This window comes from Empidonax traillii, unplaced genomic scaffold (assembly GCF_003031625.1).
Source record: "Empidonax traillii isolate 1590-97213 ecotype Southwest subspecies unplaced genomic scaffold, ASM303162v1 scaffold495:size1017845, whole genome shotgun sequence".
NCBI lineage: Eukaryota > Metazoa > Chordata > Aves > Passeriformes > Tyrannidae > Empidonax > Empidonax traillii.
Window position 1 is genome coordinate 917729 of NW_020955688.1, and position 17011 is coordinate 934739.

General features: G+C 48.7%; 1 protein-coding gene across 1 annotated transcript in view; it reads left to right on the top strand.

The window, feature by feature from the left end:
* Positions 1-473: 473 nt before the first annotated feature.
* The window catches only part of NSD1 (nuclear receptor binding SET domain protein 1), a 59916-nt gene continuing 43378 nt past the window's right edge, over positions 474-17011 (top strand). The window contains exons 1-2 of the mRNA XM_027896413.1: positions 474-498; positions 1134-1786. Of these exons, the coding sequence (XP_027752214.1) occupies positions 1154-1786 (633 nt within the window). The 5' untranslated portion in view covers positions 474-498; positions 1134-1153. The remainder of the gene's footprint in view (positions 499-1133; positions 1787-17011) is intronic.

The window sequence follows — 17011 nt, forward strand, 5'->3', positions numbered from 1 at the left end:
CGGCGGAGCCCGGCGAGGACAAGCCAGGCCGCGGGCACCCGGCGCCTCTCCCAGGCGGGCGAGGCTCGGCACGGCTCATACGGCTCGGCACGGCAGCCCCGCGGAGGGCGACAGCCCGGCCCGCCGGTGCGCGGGAGGGCGGAGGGGGAGCGCGGCGGGGGCGCCGGGCCGGCCCGCGGGGCGCGGCGGACAATGGCAGAGGGTAACCCGAGCCCGGCGGAGGCGGGCGGCGACCCGCGCCTCGCGTCCCGCTGACTGCCCTTGGGCATCGGGGCCGGGAACGGGGCCGAGCGGGGCGCGGGGGCCTCCGCAGCCCGGGTGCCCCGGCGGGGCGCAGGGCCTGGCCGACTCCATTTTGTTGGCCTGCGCTCCGCCGCCGCTCGCAGGCCCGCGGCCTGCCTGGCGGGGGGTGAGGGGGGTGGGAAGCGGCGGGCGAGACACTGCGGGGCCACCCCGTCCCGTGCCGCCCGGTGCCCCCCGCCGCCGCCTGCGATGGAGGTGCGGGCGGCGGGCCCGAGGCGGCGGTGCCGGGTGGGGGGATGAGGGGAGCGGGACAGGCCGGGCCGGGGCGCGCCGGGGGGGGGCAGCACTGAGCGCCCCCTCCCCACCTCCCCCCCCGTGGTGGGTGGGGGGGCGCCCGTCGAGGGGGGGGCCGCGCGCGCGGGGCGGGAGGGGGGGTGAGGAGCCAGGCCCGCGCGGGCGCGCGCGCTGATTGGCCGCGGCCGCCGAACCCCAACACCGGGGGCGCGCAGGGTGGGGGCGCGCGCGCGAGCCCGCGCGGGATGGCGGCGTCGGCGTCGGGCGCGCGCATGCGGGGGAGGGAGGAGGAGGGAGGCGGCGGAGCGGCGGCGGCGGGGCCTGGCCGGGCCGGGTCGGCGCGTCTCCCCATCGCCCCGCTCCGGGGGCAGGCGCCGAGCCGCCCGCGGCACCCGCAGGTGAGCGGCGGCCCCGCGTCAGCTCCCGGCAGGGCCACCGGCCCCGGTGCCGAGCCAAGTCGGGGCGGCCGGGCCGCGGCCTTGGGGCCTGTAGCGCGGCGGTGGCGGAGCGGGGCCGGCGGAGCGGAGCGCGGCCCCCGGGCGCGGCTGCCATTTTGCGGTGCGGGCCGGGCTGACCCCATTGTGCTGTGCCCGCAGGTGGATGCCCTCCGCCCGGCATGGAGCAGGCCTGCGAAGTGAGCCGCCGCAGCTGCCTCGTCCCTTTCGGCACCTCGCTGGCGGCCGCCGAGCCCAAGGGCGGCCCCTTCGGCGAGGCCCGCGGCCCCGAGCCGCCCGCCATGCAGCTGGCGGCCGCCAAGCCCGGCTACGGCCAGGACCCGTCGTCCTGCTACATCCCGCTGCGCCGGCTGCAGGACTTGGCCTCCATGATCAACGCCGAGTACCTCGGCGGCGCGGCCGACGGCGCTGAAGCCCTGCCCGACCCCGGCTCGCCGCCCCCCCGCCTGCCCGCGCCGCAGGACCCGGCGGCCGAGGCGCCCCGCGGGGCCCGGGCCTTCCCCCTGCTCCTGCGGGACGGCGGAGAGGAGGCGCCGGAGGAGGAGGAGGAGGAGGAGGGCGCCGAGACGCCGGAGGAGGAGGAGGAGGAGGACGACGACGACGACGACGACGACGACTACGAGGAAGAGGAGGAGGACGACGACGAGGAGGAGGAGGAGGCGGCAGAGCCCGGCTCGCGGAGCCGCGGCCGCCCCGCGACGCAGCGGGGCCCCGACAGCCGCCTGCAGCCGGGCGAGCCGGTGTCGGACGGCGGCCCCGAGGAGAAGCCGGAGTCCTCGGCCGTCCTGCAGCTCGTAAGCACCGTCGGGGCGCGGGCGGGGGGGCCGCGGCCGCTGCCATTTTGCGGTGCGGCGGGGCCAGGCCGGCCGCACTCCCTCCCTCGCCCCGGCACCCCGAGGGCGGGAGCCATCTTACCGAGCGAGGGGACTCTGCCGGGCTGTCACCGCGCACCTGTGTCCCGGCGCGGCCGCCCGCGCTCCCCCCACCGCTTTTTCTCCCATCAGCAATAAGAGGCACCATCTCCTCCGCCCGGGAACTCGCTGTGGAGTTCGGTGGAGTTTTTTTCCTTGTTACAGGGTTGTTTTTGACTGCAGTGGAGATGAGGAGCAGAGCTTTCCTCTCTCCTGCCCGCTCCGGCTGTAACGCTGTCAGAAGCTCTTTGTCTGGCCCGGCTTGATGTTCCCGAGCTGAGACCTTGGCGGTGGCCGGGGAGAGGCCGTGTCATGGCCTGACAGACCTCACAGGCAACAAGCGTTGCCTCCTATTCAGGCTGACTTTTTTTTCTTTCTAATTTCTCTCTACACTCATAAGTTCCTTTAGTTTTTTTATTACATATTCAATAAGAAGGGAAACTGATCGCACTTCAAGAGTTCTGAAAAGAGGTAGATGCATTTAACTTTTTTTTTGAGTAATTTTCTTTTGAACCCAAGCACAAGGGATGTTTCTCAGCAGTTTTTTTTTTTTAATTGATTTTCAGCTATGTATGTATATTTCTTGCAGATTTTCAGGTGGGTTTTTTTTTTTTACATATTTCTTAAAATATGTTTCTGTAAGCTTTAAGGTTCCTTGATGGAGGATACTCTGGGTTTTACATATTGATGCGAGGTTTGAAGATTAGCTCATTTGACAGCAGTGATATCGAAACCATCTTGCTCTCTTTAATTTCAGTAGAGCCACAGATGCCGGGCAGATCCTGCTGCAGCGTGCAGCACTTGGGGATCAGGACTCTATTCTTTTAGGAACATGCGGCGTTCCTGTGCACTATGGGAGATGGGGAAGCGCTTGTCACAGAGTGCCCAGGGAAGTGGTGATTCTAAGAAGATGCTGCTGGCAGCTTCATTTTTCTGTGGCAGAGTTGTAGCTCATGGATACTCTTGAGCGCTCCTTGGGAAGAATCCCACAGTCTTGTAGTCTTTGGTGGTGAGAGGCTGCTATGGGTCTGAGGTTTGTGCATATCCTCAGCTTTGTTTTGCAGAGCAAAGCGGGGATCTCTCACAGACATGTGCTCGGTGATGCGGTTGTGGGAGGGTCTCACTTTGTAAACAGAAGCTCGCAGAGGTACTTTCACAACACTTGCCTCAGCTATTGGTGGCCACAGAAGTGCAGCTGGTATGGTGATAAAACTGCCTTAGTGATGGAGCCTGTTATTTGAATATGTAGCGAGGCTTGAGTTTTCAGTAAAACTGCCTTCCTGCTGTAGTTAGCCTTACTGGATTGTTCTGGTGACTTAAAAGCATAACTGCTTTGAGGAAAAAAAATGTACAAAGAAGAAAAGCATTTTTTAGGCAACCCAGGGTCCTTCTTTCCTCAAGTTTTACATTCTTTCTTTGGTAAGTGCTTGTTAATCAGAGTGGTCCTTCATTTTAGCCCTGCTGCCTGCGGAATGGGAAGAGACAGAGATTTTCCTCTGTGCCAAGTTACCAGTGAGACAATTAAAATCTTTTAATTGTTGAATGTGATGTAGTAGTTAGAAATAACCAGGCTTGCTCCTCAGGTCATATATTCATGTAGACATTTAATTCCTGTCTCATTTGCGTTTGGTTAACTGGAATCAACCTTTTTTTGAGAGCCTGCTAAAACTTGAAACAAAAACCCACCCCAAAACAACTACCACAAATCCCTGGGAGTTCTGCACAGCTATTTTTAGGCTTGTCATAGCTGGGCTAGTCTTTCAGGTATCACCTTTATGCTACCTGGTAATGGGGCTCCTCTACCTTACAGCGAGACTGTCTCAGAGCTTTCATTTTTGAAGCTCATGGCTCTGAATGTGCCACTGCTGCTCAAACTTCCTGTTTTGCTAAGAGGGAAGTGTATGTGTATCTCCAGTCTCTCTGTCTGCCCCTTGCAAGATTTGAATTTTTCACTAGATCTTGTTTTGAAAAGGCTGATTTCCGAAGTATCAAGAGCGCTTCCAGCACAAGGACCACAATTTGGTTCAGTCTTTAGTGGGATGCAAAGTAATGCCTCTGGGCAGGAGGGGTGGTGGCAGGTATTGTTTTGCATGGGGATTTGTTAATAGCCCTGGCAGTCTGCTGCTCCCAAACTGCCCCAAACAGGACAGAGGTTGCTCAGGTACCATTCAATTGTAAAGAGGGATGTGCATATTCTGAAGCCAAGCTATTTTAAGTGTCAACTTAATCTTCCCTTAAGTGTATCTGAAGTTCCCAGCAGCTCCTGACAGATGTATTGTGAAGAAGGAAATGATAGCACTTGTTCTTGGGTCTTGTTTCTTTTCCAGAGGTGGTGAAGCAGTGATGGCTGGCAGCTGCTGGCTTGCTGCCTTGTGCTCATGTTGGGTTAGGAACATATAAATTTAAATAGGTGGTTGTCCTTGAATATCTCTGTTCTTTCCCGTCTTGATAAGAGCTTGTTTGTAGTGCTCTCCTGGTCTTTGCAAGTTGCAGAGGTTCTGAACTGTGTTATGTGGAGTTGGAAGGAGAAGTGGGCTCGGACTCCAGTGCTGGGAAGGATGGATGCAGCCACAGGAAGTCTGAGTGCCATAGGTCTGGCTTGCACTCAGGTGCTGAGGAATTGGAGCAGGTGGACTTGTTTCTGGCCGGACTCTCGTGCTGAAATTTTGTTCCTTTAATGTAATTTTTGATGCCTTATTACTTCACTTTCACTTGCTGGGTTTTAGTTGCTACCCACAAAGTGTGTTTATGTCGTTTGATTTGCAGTGTTGAGAACTCGGAAGCAGAGAGTTCTTGGATTCGGGTACATCTGTGCCCCTCCTGATGGGTGTTGTGCAGATTTTGCATTCATGAGCTGCTTTTTCCACGGGACTCTGATGGTTTCAGGCTGCAGAATGTGCAGAGCTCGCATCAGGTTCAGTGTTACTTTTGATTCTCCTTGTATTGTTTCCTTTTAGGAAATGCGTGATGTTTGGGTGATGGCAGTGAAGAAGGTGAGGTATAGGGAAATCCAGAGCCAGATCTTTCATCCCTAAGGGTGGCTGCTTCCAGTAGCTGGGTGTGAGGAGTGAGTGGGACATGTGTGTAGGGCTCCTGGAATGTTTTTGTGTTACCAGAATCACACCATTTGCAGAATGTTAAAAGTACTAAAGGCCAGCAGACTCCTCTCTTTAAGCCTAGAATTAATCCGTCATGAAGTTGAGTTCTGTTCTAATCTGCAGCTGTGGGAGAGTACTCTCGTTGAAAGTGTTTGACGGTGTGTGAGAGTTCCTCTGGTGCTTGGTTTATTAACTGACGTGTCTGGTGCCATTTCTCTCTCTGCTAAAAATAAACTGAAGGAACCAACACCACGTGATCCTCGCTACTCCTGTAAACATTTCTGAAAGAATCTCCTACTACAGACTGTTGATTCGAGGTATAACTAACTACTGGTAACATTATATCCATGAGATACAATAGGCATAGCAGTGGTTTGTTTGAGCAGGGAACTAAATTTCCTTGGTCAGTTGACATATTCCTGGTGGGGAGATGAATTCCGTTTGGCCGTCGGTGCTTCCTGCAGGCATCGTCTCCTGCTGTGTGCACCTGGAGAGAACGGGCTCTGTGTTCTACAGTGCCTGTGCTTCTGGTCTTGCATACATCCCCCTTTGCCACTAAGATTTCCACTGTTTAGTAGATGGTATTACTTTTCAGAAAAAAGCACGTAACTGGATCTTGCCTGGCCATGCAGTCTGATGGCACCCACTGAAGGGCATTCTTGTCTCATTTATCTCTCAGCTTACCCATAAAGGAAGAATGGGTATTTCCCCGGTGGGGGGCCCTGTCCTGGGCTGTGTTACTGCTTGACTGTAAATTTTTGAGGTCCTTAATGACCTTGCAGCACCATCATATCGTGAAAGCAGCATCACCTCTTGATGGTGGTGGAGGTGTGAGTGGGTGGGTGTTAGGAGCTGTCACAGCAGGACGTGCTGTGTGTGAGGGTGTGAGAGCAGCCTTGCTCTGAGTGACAGCAGGGTTTTGAACAGTCTGTAGGATCCAGAGCTCTCCTGCACAGCAGGCTGGATCCTGGAAGCATTTATGCTAGCATTTGGCTGTGATTGCTCTTACTCTGTTGTTTCATTGTATTTGTTCTCTAATCTCCTATTACTGATTAGGTGCTAAGTATCTGTTTGTGTGTGTATTTCTTTAGAAAATACAGATATTCGGGCTACCTGGGGTGCGGTGTGAAATTACAATGATCAGTGGCCTCCGCGCTTCGAATTCTGCAGCTGAACATGTCTGTGTGCAAATAGCAAAACCAGAGATATTTTCTTGCAGATAGGACGGTTTTGAAAGTGAGGTTCTGCTGAACGTAATGGCAGAAACCTCTATGTAATTTCTGCTTTCTATATTTAAAACTTATTTTTAAAACTTGTGCAAGAGAGGCGTTGTTCAATTAGTGTCCTGGTTAATGTACTGTCCTCAGTCATAAATACTTCAAGTCTGCTGAAGATTGTTGCCAGAGGAGTGTAGACTTCACTCAGCTATTCAGCATCGTGGCTCGATACAGCTCTGTACAGTGTAGCATATTAGTACATCACCTGCAACTGTTACAGGAAAAAAATGGCAATAGTAGCAACAAAATGGGCTTTTACAGATGGTTATTTACATTAGATGCTGCCTCCAGGCTCTGCTACCTCTGCTAACTGCCTCTGTATTTACATGCAGGGGATTTTTTTTTTTTTTTTTTTTGAAAAGTATATCTCTCACAACTTGATTTTTTTTCTTTCCTAGCAAATATTAGGTTGCTGAGGGTACAGGGATTCTAGTTTTGCTGTTACAGCTTCTTCTGAGGCCTTGCTAAAATCAATGGTAGTGGCTCATTTTGATGCTGTAGCAGTAACCTTTGACTTCAGAGCAGCATATTCTGCATGTAGTCATGGATTTGTTGATTGCCTCTTGCAGTGTAGCAGCTTCTCACTGCACCTCATTGCACTGCCTTCCCAGAAGTGGGGTTAAACTGCGTGATGTACAACAATTAAGTCTTTCTTTAATTTCCCTGTGTTAACTGAACAAATCTGTTGCTCATTTAAGAGATGTGAACTCTGGATGTGATTAACAAGCTACTTGACCCCCAAGAAGAAAAGTGGTATATTTTAAGTTATAATCAAGACAGTATTTCTTTAAAACACATTCACAACTCAAAAATCAGTGTTACGGGTGACGATTAACTTTCAGTGTAGTTGCTTAGACTATGCCTCTGTTTTTCCTGCTTGTGACTAGCAGCTTCTTGTATATAGTAATTTTGTCTCTCAGTTATTTGCCCTGATGTTAAGAAAGGCACAGGGAATAGAAACACCAGAAGGAAGAAATCCTAGCAGGCAGGGGCTTGTCCTGGGAGTTGAAAAAACAACAAAATTCATGTGAATGCCACTTCTAATACAAAAAAAACCTGTGACATATGTTTTATTCTGTCTGTATGGAGCTATCTGTGCTGTGCAATGCAGTCTTCACTCAGTAAAATGGGAGTTAAATCCTTTATGGTGGCTAAGGCATTGCCAGGATTTCCAAGTTAATGGGTGGAAAAGGTCTGTAAGAGAGTCTGTTTTGAATTAGAGCAGCAGTTTTCAACCTTTATTGATTTTCAGACCCTTAAACTCTTCCCAGGTACAGATTCTTGTCTACTGAATTTTACTTATCTGTAATAGCCTTGCTTGCATACAGTTTTGTGGCATCAATGTTTTCCCGTGACTGAGTTTGCAGACTGCTGATGTACAGAACACCTTGCAACAGTGTCTCACGGGCTGGAATTTTGTGTCGATTCCAAGGTAATGTTGCATTTGTGGTGGAGCAGGCGGGTGTGTCCCCTGCCTGACTCTCCTGTCCGGTACAGGAATGCTTGGGAAAAGTTGCACTTTGCTGAAATAGTTACTGGAAGTTCAAATGTTACTTTTGCAAAGGTGGGGTGTTACTGTTTAAGATCCATCTGGTGTTGGAAACTGTGTGGTCTGGAGACATCAAACCCCGGTGCAGGGCTTTCTGGTGCCTTAGGACAGGGCTGTCACTGGTCACCAGCATTGCTGTGCCACTGCTCTGGGTAGGGCTGCCAAGAGATACTCATGGTTTGGGGCCCCTGGTGGGGCAGGGGCAGATGCAGGTGGCATATCCAGTGCTTTTTAGGCTTAGAGGTGCTCAGGGATAGTCCTCACAGCTATGCTTGGGGATTAGAGGCGTCTCCTTGCTGAGCTGGCAGTGTTTGCCAGTGGGACAGGAATGGGGTTGTAGCAAAAGTGTTACTGAGGACACCGGCAGGGCATAGGTGTGTTTGGGCCCCCTCAGGAGCGGGTCCCTCTCCTTCCAGCAGTAGTTGCAGCAAGGGAGCAGAATGGTAGCACGAGTAAGTTTGGCGTTGCTGCAGAGCTTTGCAGAGCTGTAGTGCTGTGCAGAGACAGGCTGGGAGTTGAAGAGTTCAGAGTCGCAGTGGTTCAGTCCTGGGTAGGAGCACAGGTGTTGCTTTGGCTGATCTGAGCCGGTGCTCCTGACCCCAGTGCCCAGGAAAGGGGAAGAGGCTACTGTGTGTTGGAGCAGAGGCTGATGCTCCTGGCAGAGGCCAGCTGAAGTTCTCTGTTCTTGTTAAATTGGAAATCTGGTTCCAATGTGGCTGCTCACAGTAGCTTTGCAGCGATGATTAAATATGTGACAGAGATAAAGATGGCCTTGGTGTGCATCCATCTCTCGTGTGTCCAAAAGTATTGATGAAGCCAGGAGGAATTTCAGCAGTGTGCTTTGCCTCTGTGGAAGGATGGAAGAGCACTTGTTAAAGTTGCTTACTCTCTGTGGTTATCATTAAGATTGCATCAAGATTTATCTCACACAGGTCTTTGGAAAAATGGCAAAAAAAAAGTTGGGGAAAAAGTGTAAAATTCCTTTCCCTCAAAGGATAGGCTGGCCCTTGCTGATCACCTTCACTCCTGTCTCTAGCACAGCTCAAGCAGAAGGGTTGGACCGAGTTGTCCCACCTTGTCGCTTGGACTAGCTGTAGCCTCGGCAGTGAGAGAGCTACACGATTCCCAGGTGAATGGCTTTTCCAGCAGCTGGCAGCATCTGTCTGTGACTTTTTTGGAGCTGAGGTGCTGCCAGGGCTCTGAATGAGGCAGCAAGGCTGCAGGTGGAAGGGGCACCACGTGCCTGGCATTGGGGAAGGGAGCAGTTCAGGAGTGCTGTTGGTGGCTGAATCACAGGCAGCACATCTCCAGTTGTGGAGGTTTCCTCCTGTGCTTCTCCATCCCTCCCTGCTCCTCGGGGGGTGAAGCACTGGGATAGGTAGGGTTGCCAGGTAAAGCTTTCTGTGAGTTCTCAATAGGGAGCTTGTTCTGTGGGTTACATGTGCTGCGAGTGCTGCTGGAGGTGGCACATCCCACTGCTGGGCTCTTCAGGAAAAAAAATTTTTTAGTAAAATATATGTATAGTAATATCATAAAATAGCAGTGTAACTTGTTTCAGTTTTGAGACAGTCATCAGAACTAATGCACTGGGGACTCCTCTTGCGTTTTCAGACATGCAGAGTTTGACTTTTACGTGTGACACACCAGAAACGTTGAGTTGGATAGAGCAATCTAAAGTGTTGCACCCTGGCCAAAGGACGGGGTGCCCTTTGGTTTGGTATCTTTTAGGAAAAAGTGAACAGCAAATTTCCTACACAGTAGTATCTCAGCACACTGGAAACTTCCAGTTTCCTTTTTCAGCTCCTGCAGGGCCTCCGGTGCTTGAGCGTGCAGCAAGGCTCTCACCCTCAGCCCTGCTGGAAGCTTCCATATTCCTCTTGTTTTGGAGGAGTGTGTTCATGACTTTCTCGCCCACTGTTGGTGGAAAGATAGATCCCTGCTGTTGCCTAACAGAGAAGGGTGAGGAGGAGCTTGCTGGTTATCACACTTTTAATAGTTCCTCCCCTTGCCCTGATGTTACTTAGTTGTTTGGTTTTCCCAAGCACCTGTTCAGACTTCCTACTGTTCTGGCTAATGTGGTGACTGCCCGCAGATTTCTAAATAACAGCAGAAAGACGAGTCAGATTTGTCTTGATTCTAGTTGGCTGTCTTCTCACAGCATGCTCACAATGTTTAGGAAGCTGGGTTCACCACAGAAAGGTTTGGAAGCCTTTCTGAAGCATAAGTTTGTAGGACCTGATGCCTGAAGCATGAACCTTCCTCTGGTCATGGCTCTGAGTGTGGTTATCAGGAAATAAATAAGCACGAGATAAGTTTACTGCACTGCTAGTGTTCAAAAATTGTGATTTCATTTTTAGTGGGGATTCAGCAAAAGCAGTTGGAAGTTTCAAGTGCAAATTAAAAATGAATTTTGTATGAATGGAATTTTTATTTATTTCAGAAGAATGGTTCAGTTGGGTAGGGGGACTTGCATGCTGAATGCCACCTTCTTCTGAGGAGGTTGTTATGGTTTTGTGTAAGTGGCATCTTTGCATTTGGACCAACGAAGTGGGATTGTCCCTCTCCTGTGAGTAAATAAAAATTTCTGCAGAAGGTGAAATTTGCAAACCCTCCTTAAATGTTTGTTGTTTTTAAAGAAGCGCATGGAACTAAAAAACCCCAAATAACAACTAAACTAAAACAAGCAACAAGCCAGTTAATGTCACTGAATTCAACCCAAATTCCCACATTTTATCTGCTGAGGTTCTAATACACTCTGTGTGCATGTTGTTCTCTAGTCCTGGTTCATTGTGGTTACAGCTTGAGCTGTACAGGATACAGTTTACATATATAAATTAAAATAGCCAAGTTGCATTTTGCACAGGTTGAATCTGTTTTTCATTTCATGGATTTAGAAACTTCATTTCTGAAAAATTAATGCTGTATTTATCAGATGTCCTGCAAACAGACAATTTGTTTGATAATATATAGAGTAGCACAAAACTAAGGCTGAAAAAGGGACAGATCTGATGACCTGGTTTCAGTTTGGGGGTTTTTGCTAGTTCTCTGACATAAAAAGATATTTGTGGGTATTTGTTTGTGAGAGTTTGTAAAGTTCTGGTGATGCCAACAGTTCCTCTTTTGCTGAAACAACTAGAGCTGATTAAAGGAGCTAGATTTAAAGAGAATGTGGTTTACCATTTAAAATGTGTGCAGATAAGGAAGAAGAGTCTGTCCTCTGCTTCAGGCTCCTGGGAGTGGTTTGTAATCATCTGTGTGTTTGCATGTCTGTGCATTTCTCTGCACCAGGGATCTGGGTGAGATCCTATCCCTTCTCTCCCACTTCCTCCTCCTGCCTCCCTCAAACCTTGCTGTCAGGTGCATTTCTGGTTATTGGGATGCTGAAGTGCCAAAGCTTTCTACTGCACTGCTCTTCCATCCAATCCATAAGGAAAACTATCTCGTTTAAGTGAAACAGCGTTGCTGTAATCAGTTATCTTGGTGACTAAGACATAGTGTTCTCTTATCAATGCATTCTTTATTTAAAATTTGTGTGTGGATAACTCCTGACCTTGATCGAAATGCTTCAGGATGTAGTAATTACCCAAAGTAGTGCAATTTGCTCTCTTGGTTTTAACCTTTCAGGGTAGTTCATATGTACGTATGAGCCCTGGAAAAGGGTACTAAAAACTAGCCAAAGACAACAAATACCCACAAGCACTGTTGATAACAGAAGTTTGACCTGCATCATAATCTCTGCTGTATTTTTTGCTTGTGAATATTTAATTAGTGAGTATTTAACACTTCTGAATGATAATGCTCCCAAGATAAGAGGTAGTGTACTTTTTCAGGCATGAGTGTAGGTCAGATACCAGTTTGCTTTTTGCTGCAGTGCTGAAGCTGAAGGAAGACAGGAGTAGCTGGGGCAAAGAGCAGGTCCCCAGCAGCACAGGCTGTCTGGGAATCTCCAATAGGCTTCTCCAACTGCTCTGTTTGACTTGAAGCTTGACATCAAGTGCCGGTGTGATTATTACTCTGGTTTCAGCAGATAGCCGTGTAGGTGTTGTGGTTTGTTTGGGTGGTGTTTTTGACCGCCTGAACTCCAGCTGGGCTTACGGCTTTCTCAGTGCAGATTGATTCCTGTAAGTTTTGTCACGGCAAGTGCGGGGTCAGCATCTCAGTCTGCCTCTGTAGATGCTTTTACTCATGTGCGTGGTAGTGATACTTTGTGTGGAGAAAACTTTAGTGACCGTTTTGCTTGGCTTAAAATACTCTTTAAGATATCAAGTAGATATAATTTTTCTTTCCTTTTTTTTTGGCTTTTTTTCCAACTGATGTGGTTGTAATTCCAAAAAATATTTAAAACATGAGTATTTGTTAATGAGGATTAAATTTTGGCTTCCATCACAAGCAGTTACTAATTTCACTTCTGAACTTTGCTTCGGTGTTGTTCTTAGTCTCATCATCTCCTTCTTACCTTTCCACGCAACATTCACAAGCAAAGATTATTTCTGAATTGCTATTTTCTTTCCTTCTGTCTGTGTCCATTCATTTCTCAGTGTGTGAGTGTTGGAGCTGAGTGAAGTAATGAACCGTGGATCACTCAGATATCTTTCTACCCTCCCTTCGTTAAGAGCAGTACAGAGGTAAGAGCTGACCTTTTAACTGTCTCTGACTGTCAGCAGCAGACACTGTATGGGAACTGAAGCCATTGCTGCTTCATTTCTATGATCAGAGTTAAAGGATCTGGGCTCCCCTGTGATAGGAGCTGCGTGGACAGAAGGATAATTCTGAGCTCAGAGGGCTGAGGTTGCAACTGCTCTGCTTTGTCTTGAACTGTAAGTTAACTCAATGAGGTTGAGCTTTAGCTGGAAGGAAACAGCATCTCATGAAAATTTTTGAGGCAGCTTTAGCAATGCCCTCTCAGGCTAGTTCTAGGAGTACTTTTAATAGGGAGAATTTGCCCCAGTTGCTGCCCCTCCTTTGCGAGGGAAGAGGGTGAATAACCTGTTGTGTGATGGTGAAATGGCAGGAATTGGGAGTGGCATGTCCTGGGCATTGTGCACCTGTGACACCAACCATGTGGTTTGTTGTGTTAGTGGATAACTTCGTTATAGAATCATGGAATGGTTTGGATTGGGAGGGACCGTAAAGACAATCTAGTTCCAATGCTCCTGCCATGGGCAGGGACTCCTTCCATTAGATCAAGTTGCTCCAAGCTCCATTCAGGCTGGCCTTGAACACTTGCAGGGATGGGGCAGCCACAGCTTCTCTGGGCAGCCTGTGCCAGTGCCTCCCCACCCTCACAGTAAAGAATTTTTTCCTCACATCCAATCTAAACATACCTTATTTCAGATTAAGAGCATTGCCCCTTGTCACTCCATACCCTCATAAAAATTCCCTCTCCAGCAGACCATTTGGCCCAGGCTATTCAGGTGCTTTCAGATGTCATCTCTTTCTCAAGTTTGTTTTGTTAATTTTATTTTTTTTCCTGGTACAAAAAGCTGTTGATCTTCAGCCAGTTCAGCCATATCTCAGAGTGGGTTGGTAGCCCATAGGAATTAGGTGAACTCCTTGTTATCTCTTTATCCTGTTAGGGAAAAATAATTGTCATTGAGTTTTAAGGAATAAAAGTTGGTCGTGGGGAAGACGGACTGACCCTCACCAAGCTTTCAGTTCTAACTAATAAGAAGTAGGTATTGTGAGCAGCTTGTTTGTAATCCTGGGTGTAGATGGGCTGCAGGGAGAAGCACAAGAGTTGCTGCCCTGGGAATGAGGAGGTTTGAAGAGAGCACTGGAAGCTTATGGGGCAGAGTTGTTGCTGCCTTCTGCCCCTGGCACTGATGTTTGGGCTGGCTCATGTTCCGGGTGTGACTTACCTGGCAGTTCCAGTGGGGTGAGATCTGCTCAGGAGATATCCATGCTCCTGCTGCAGGGTGCTGGGCAGATATCTGCTGCACACTCACACTCAGAGGAAAAAGCCATTAGTGTCATTGTTTATGCTGTATTGGTTAATTATCTTTTGGATGTGGCCGCCTCCTTTTCTTCCCTGGCTTTGATTCTGTCCAGTTCGTGCCTGAAACAGGCTTGGCAGGATCTTCCTCCCTTATTCTCAGGAGTCAGTGGCTTCCTTCTGGCTTTTCTCTGTCCTTGTACACAATCTTTTTTGCTGCCCCAGCCTTTCTCCAAAAGCATGTTCTGTCCTTTGCTTCACTGAATAATGTCTTGTTTATAAAGTCAGGAATCAACTGTAATAGGGCTTTCTTGGCCAGTATTTCCACAATGGCTTTCCAAAGCAGGTCTGAGTTGGAAGTGAGCAGATTTACAGTGGCTGCAGATCCGTGCTCGGTCTCTGGACAGATAGCTCTTTGGGTATATGAAGCTGAAAATGTCTGTAACAGTAGATATATCTCTGCCCCTTAGTGTGCAGTTTGGTCTTGCTGTGGCTCTGCCAAGATGGTCACATCCCTGGTCACGCTGCTGGGGCACGTGGAGTGTCTGCAGCTGTGCCTCCAGCAGTGCTGGAGGGGATGGTGCTGCTCTGATTGTTATTCAGAGATGTCCAGTGCTGCAGGAAAGGTGCAGCCTGTGGCTGTCAGCCTAGTGTGTGTGTCTGTGGGCTTTCTGCTTTATGCCACTTCTTCCAGCAAGATTAATGGATTGAACAGCAGCTTCCAATGACAGAGCCAAGAGTGGTTATTGGATAAAGGCTATTTTGTCTACTTTTTAATGATGTGGTTATTTTAAATGTAGGAATATTGGTGACAGACAGTTGATGACTAGCAGTATTATGTACCATAATAAAATCTCTTCAAAATGTAAGATTTCTTTCCTTGATATGTTTCATTATTTGCTGTATGGTGAGAATTTCAGGAGGATGAAGGTACTTGGCTTTCTAATAGAAAGCCTCCTTCTAGTGAAGCTGAGCACAAGCGTTTGGTATTTCACTCATTGAATTGCACACCATGTTTGGCACAGAACAAATTTAAGAGGTGACTTTGCAGGTAGTGTTTGTGTTATCCTGCTGCTGAACCTCTGCTTGTGACCTCTTCCACAGTGATCCTTTGGGTCTTGCATCAGTGCAGAGGGTTTGATTAAAAACATCTGCAAGGTACAGTCTTGTTTTGTCCAAAAATAGCACAAAGTGATCTGAAATGCTGTGTATTGTCTAGAGTTTAGGCTGTAGCTTGTCACATCTGAACAGCAAATTAATGCCAAACAGTTGATAACAGAGTAGACAGTACTGACTCCCTTTAGAACATCTAACAGTACAAAACCATGATGTTGCTTATCTGTGGAGGAAGGCCATGTTTCTTACCTGCTTTGGATTTCTTCAGTGTATCATCTCCAGTGGAGTTAAAACGTGGTACCTACCTGATGTGCAGTGGCTCAAAAGTTTTCTTGTTATTTAAACACTTGAATGTTTCCATCCTCTGAAGGTGAACAGTGCTGTGATCAGATGTAGGGACTACATCTGATGATTGTTGTGTTTTAAAAACGTGGGCTTTCCCTCGTTCGCAGAAAAGTCCCCATTACTTCAGGGCTGAATTCTTTGCCATTGGAATATATCAGCAGTTTGATCTTGGCATAGTAAAGGGTAATTATAATAGGAATGAAATTTGCTATATTCTGACCCAGGAAATACATACTTTGGGGCTGTAATTTTGGCATCACACAGCAGTTTAAAGAAAGAGCCTTACTGTACCTGGATAGGACAACAACTGCTGCTTTTGCTCCTCTGCTGTTGTTTTTTTAATGTTATAAGTTTTAACTCACTAGCAAACTTCTTTTTCCTGTGGAAATGTACAGGCATCTCTGGCAGGTTGGTGGTATTTAGGGGGAGTAGAGAGGAAAATCATGCAAGACTGTGACCTGCTACAGTGCATCCTGTCACGAGGCTCTTCCTTGGGGTCATGGTGCTTCCTAATCTGCCTCTGCAATCCCTGGTGGGGCCTTTGTGGTGGGTGATGATGAGTTCAACACCTGACTGCTAATTCCAGGGAAGGGAGACAGCAAACCCTGGAGGAATGAGAATAGCTGCTGACTTCTTGGAAAGAGAGATTTAGGCATTGTCTGAATAGTTTCTTGAAAGCTACCTTTTCATCCGGGCACCTGTGTGGGGTGTTGGAGGGTGACAAAGAACTGATTTAAATGCAGACTTGCCTCGGGGCAAGGGTTGTGGGTGTCCCTCAGGTGGATCAATGTGAATGGCTCTGGCAAATCTCCAGCACTGTGGTTTCACTGCTCAGTCCGGCTGGCTGAGCTCAGGTTACAGTTGTCAGTAAGATCCACATCCATTGTATGTGTATGCACGACATCAGAGATTATCAGTTTGGATATACATGTGCCCCTTAAAGCCCAGGATGGAAATCTGTGTAAAAAATTTGAGGCAAAAGTCACATGTACAGGGGGAACAGAAGGTGGAAATGGACCAAAAAAAGAGGGGTTTTGCATCTGAAAGTACATCTGCATTTAAAAAGCAGCAGTCAAGGCAGCATCTCAGGTGCTCATGGAGGTGGAAGCTGCAGCAAGGCACTGGCAGAGCAAGGGGCTGCAGCCTTTCTGTTCCTGATCCCTGCTCAGCTCTAAGTTATTGTGTGGCTTTTGATGAGTGAGTGAGAAGAATTTCAACAATGTAGTCTGTAACATCATTACCTGCTTTTTTTTTCATGTGACAGGATTTATCCTTTTGTATTTTCTTTAACCACATGAAGAAAACCCATAAAACTCAACCTGAAGCAGACTATACGTTTTATTAGAGAGGTCTGTTGTGTTTTTGTTGCTGGGATGTCAAACTGGGAACGGCAAGAAACGTGCCTCAAGCAGGGTGGTGAGGAGGATGGAGAAGTGAAGCGAGAAGGTGTGTGTTTGTACTATGACAGCCTTAATGAGGAGCATATTGCTTGCGCTTGTTGGCAGGAGAAATACCTCCAGCACTTCTTGGAGCTCTTAAATGCTGAACCCCCCTGGGATGTGTTGGTGGATGCTGTTAAACAGGCAGGATACTTCACAGCTGGGCACAGGGACTCCTGATTCCTGTGAAAACCCACTGTACCTTGGCTTGGCTCAATTAGTCACAACACGGCAAAGCTCCTGGATCCTCTCCTTGGCAGAGGTTCCTGCTGGTGGTGCACATCCAACCAGAGAGCAAACAGCACGGGATCTGCTCTCTGCTCTTGGACAGTGATACAGAAATGGCATTAAG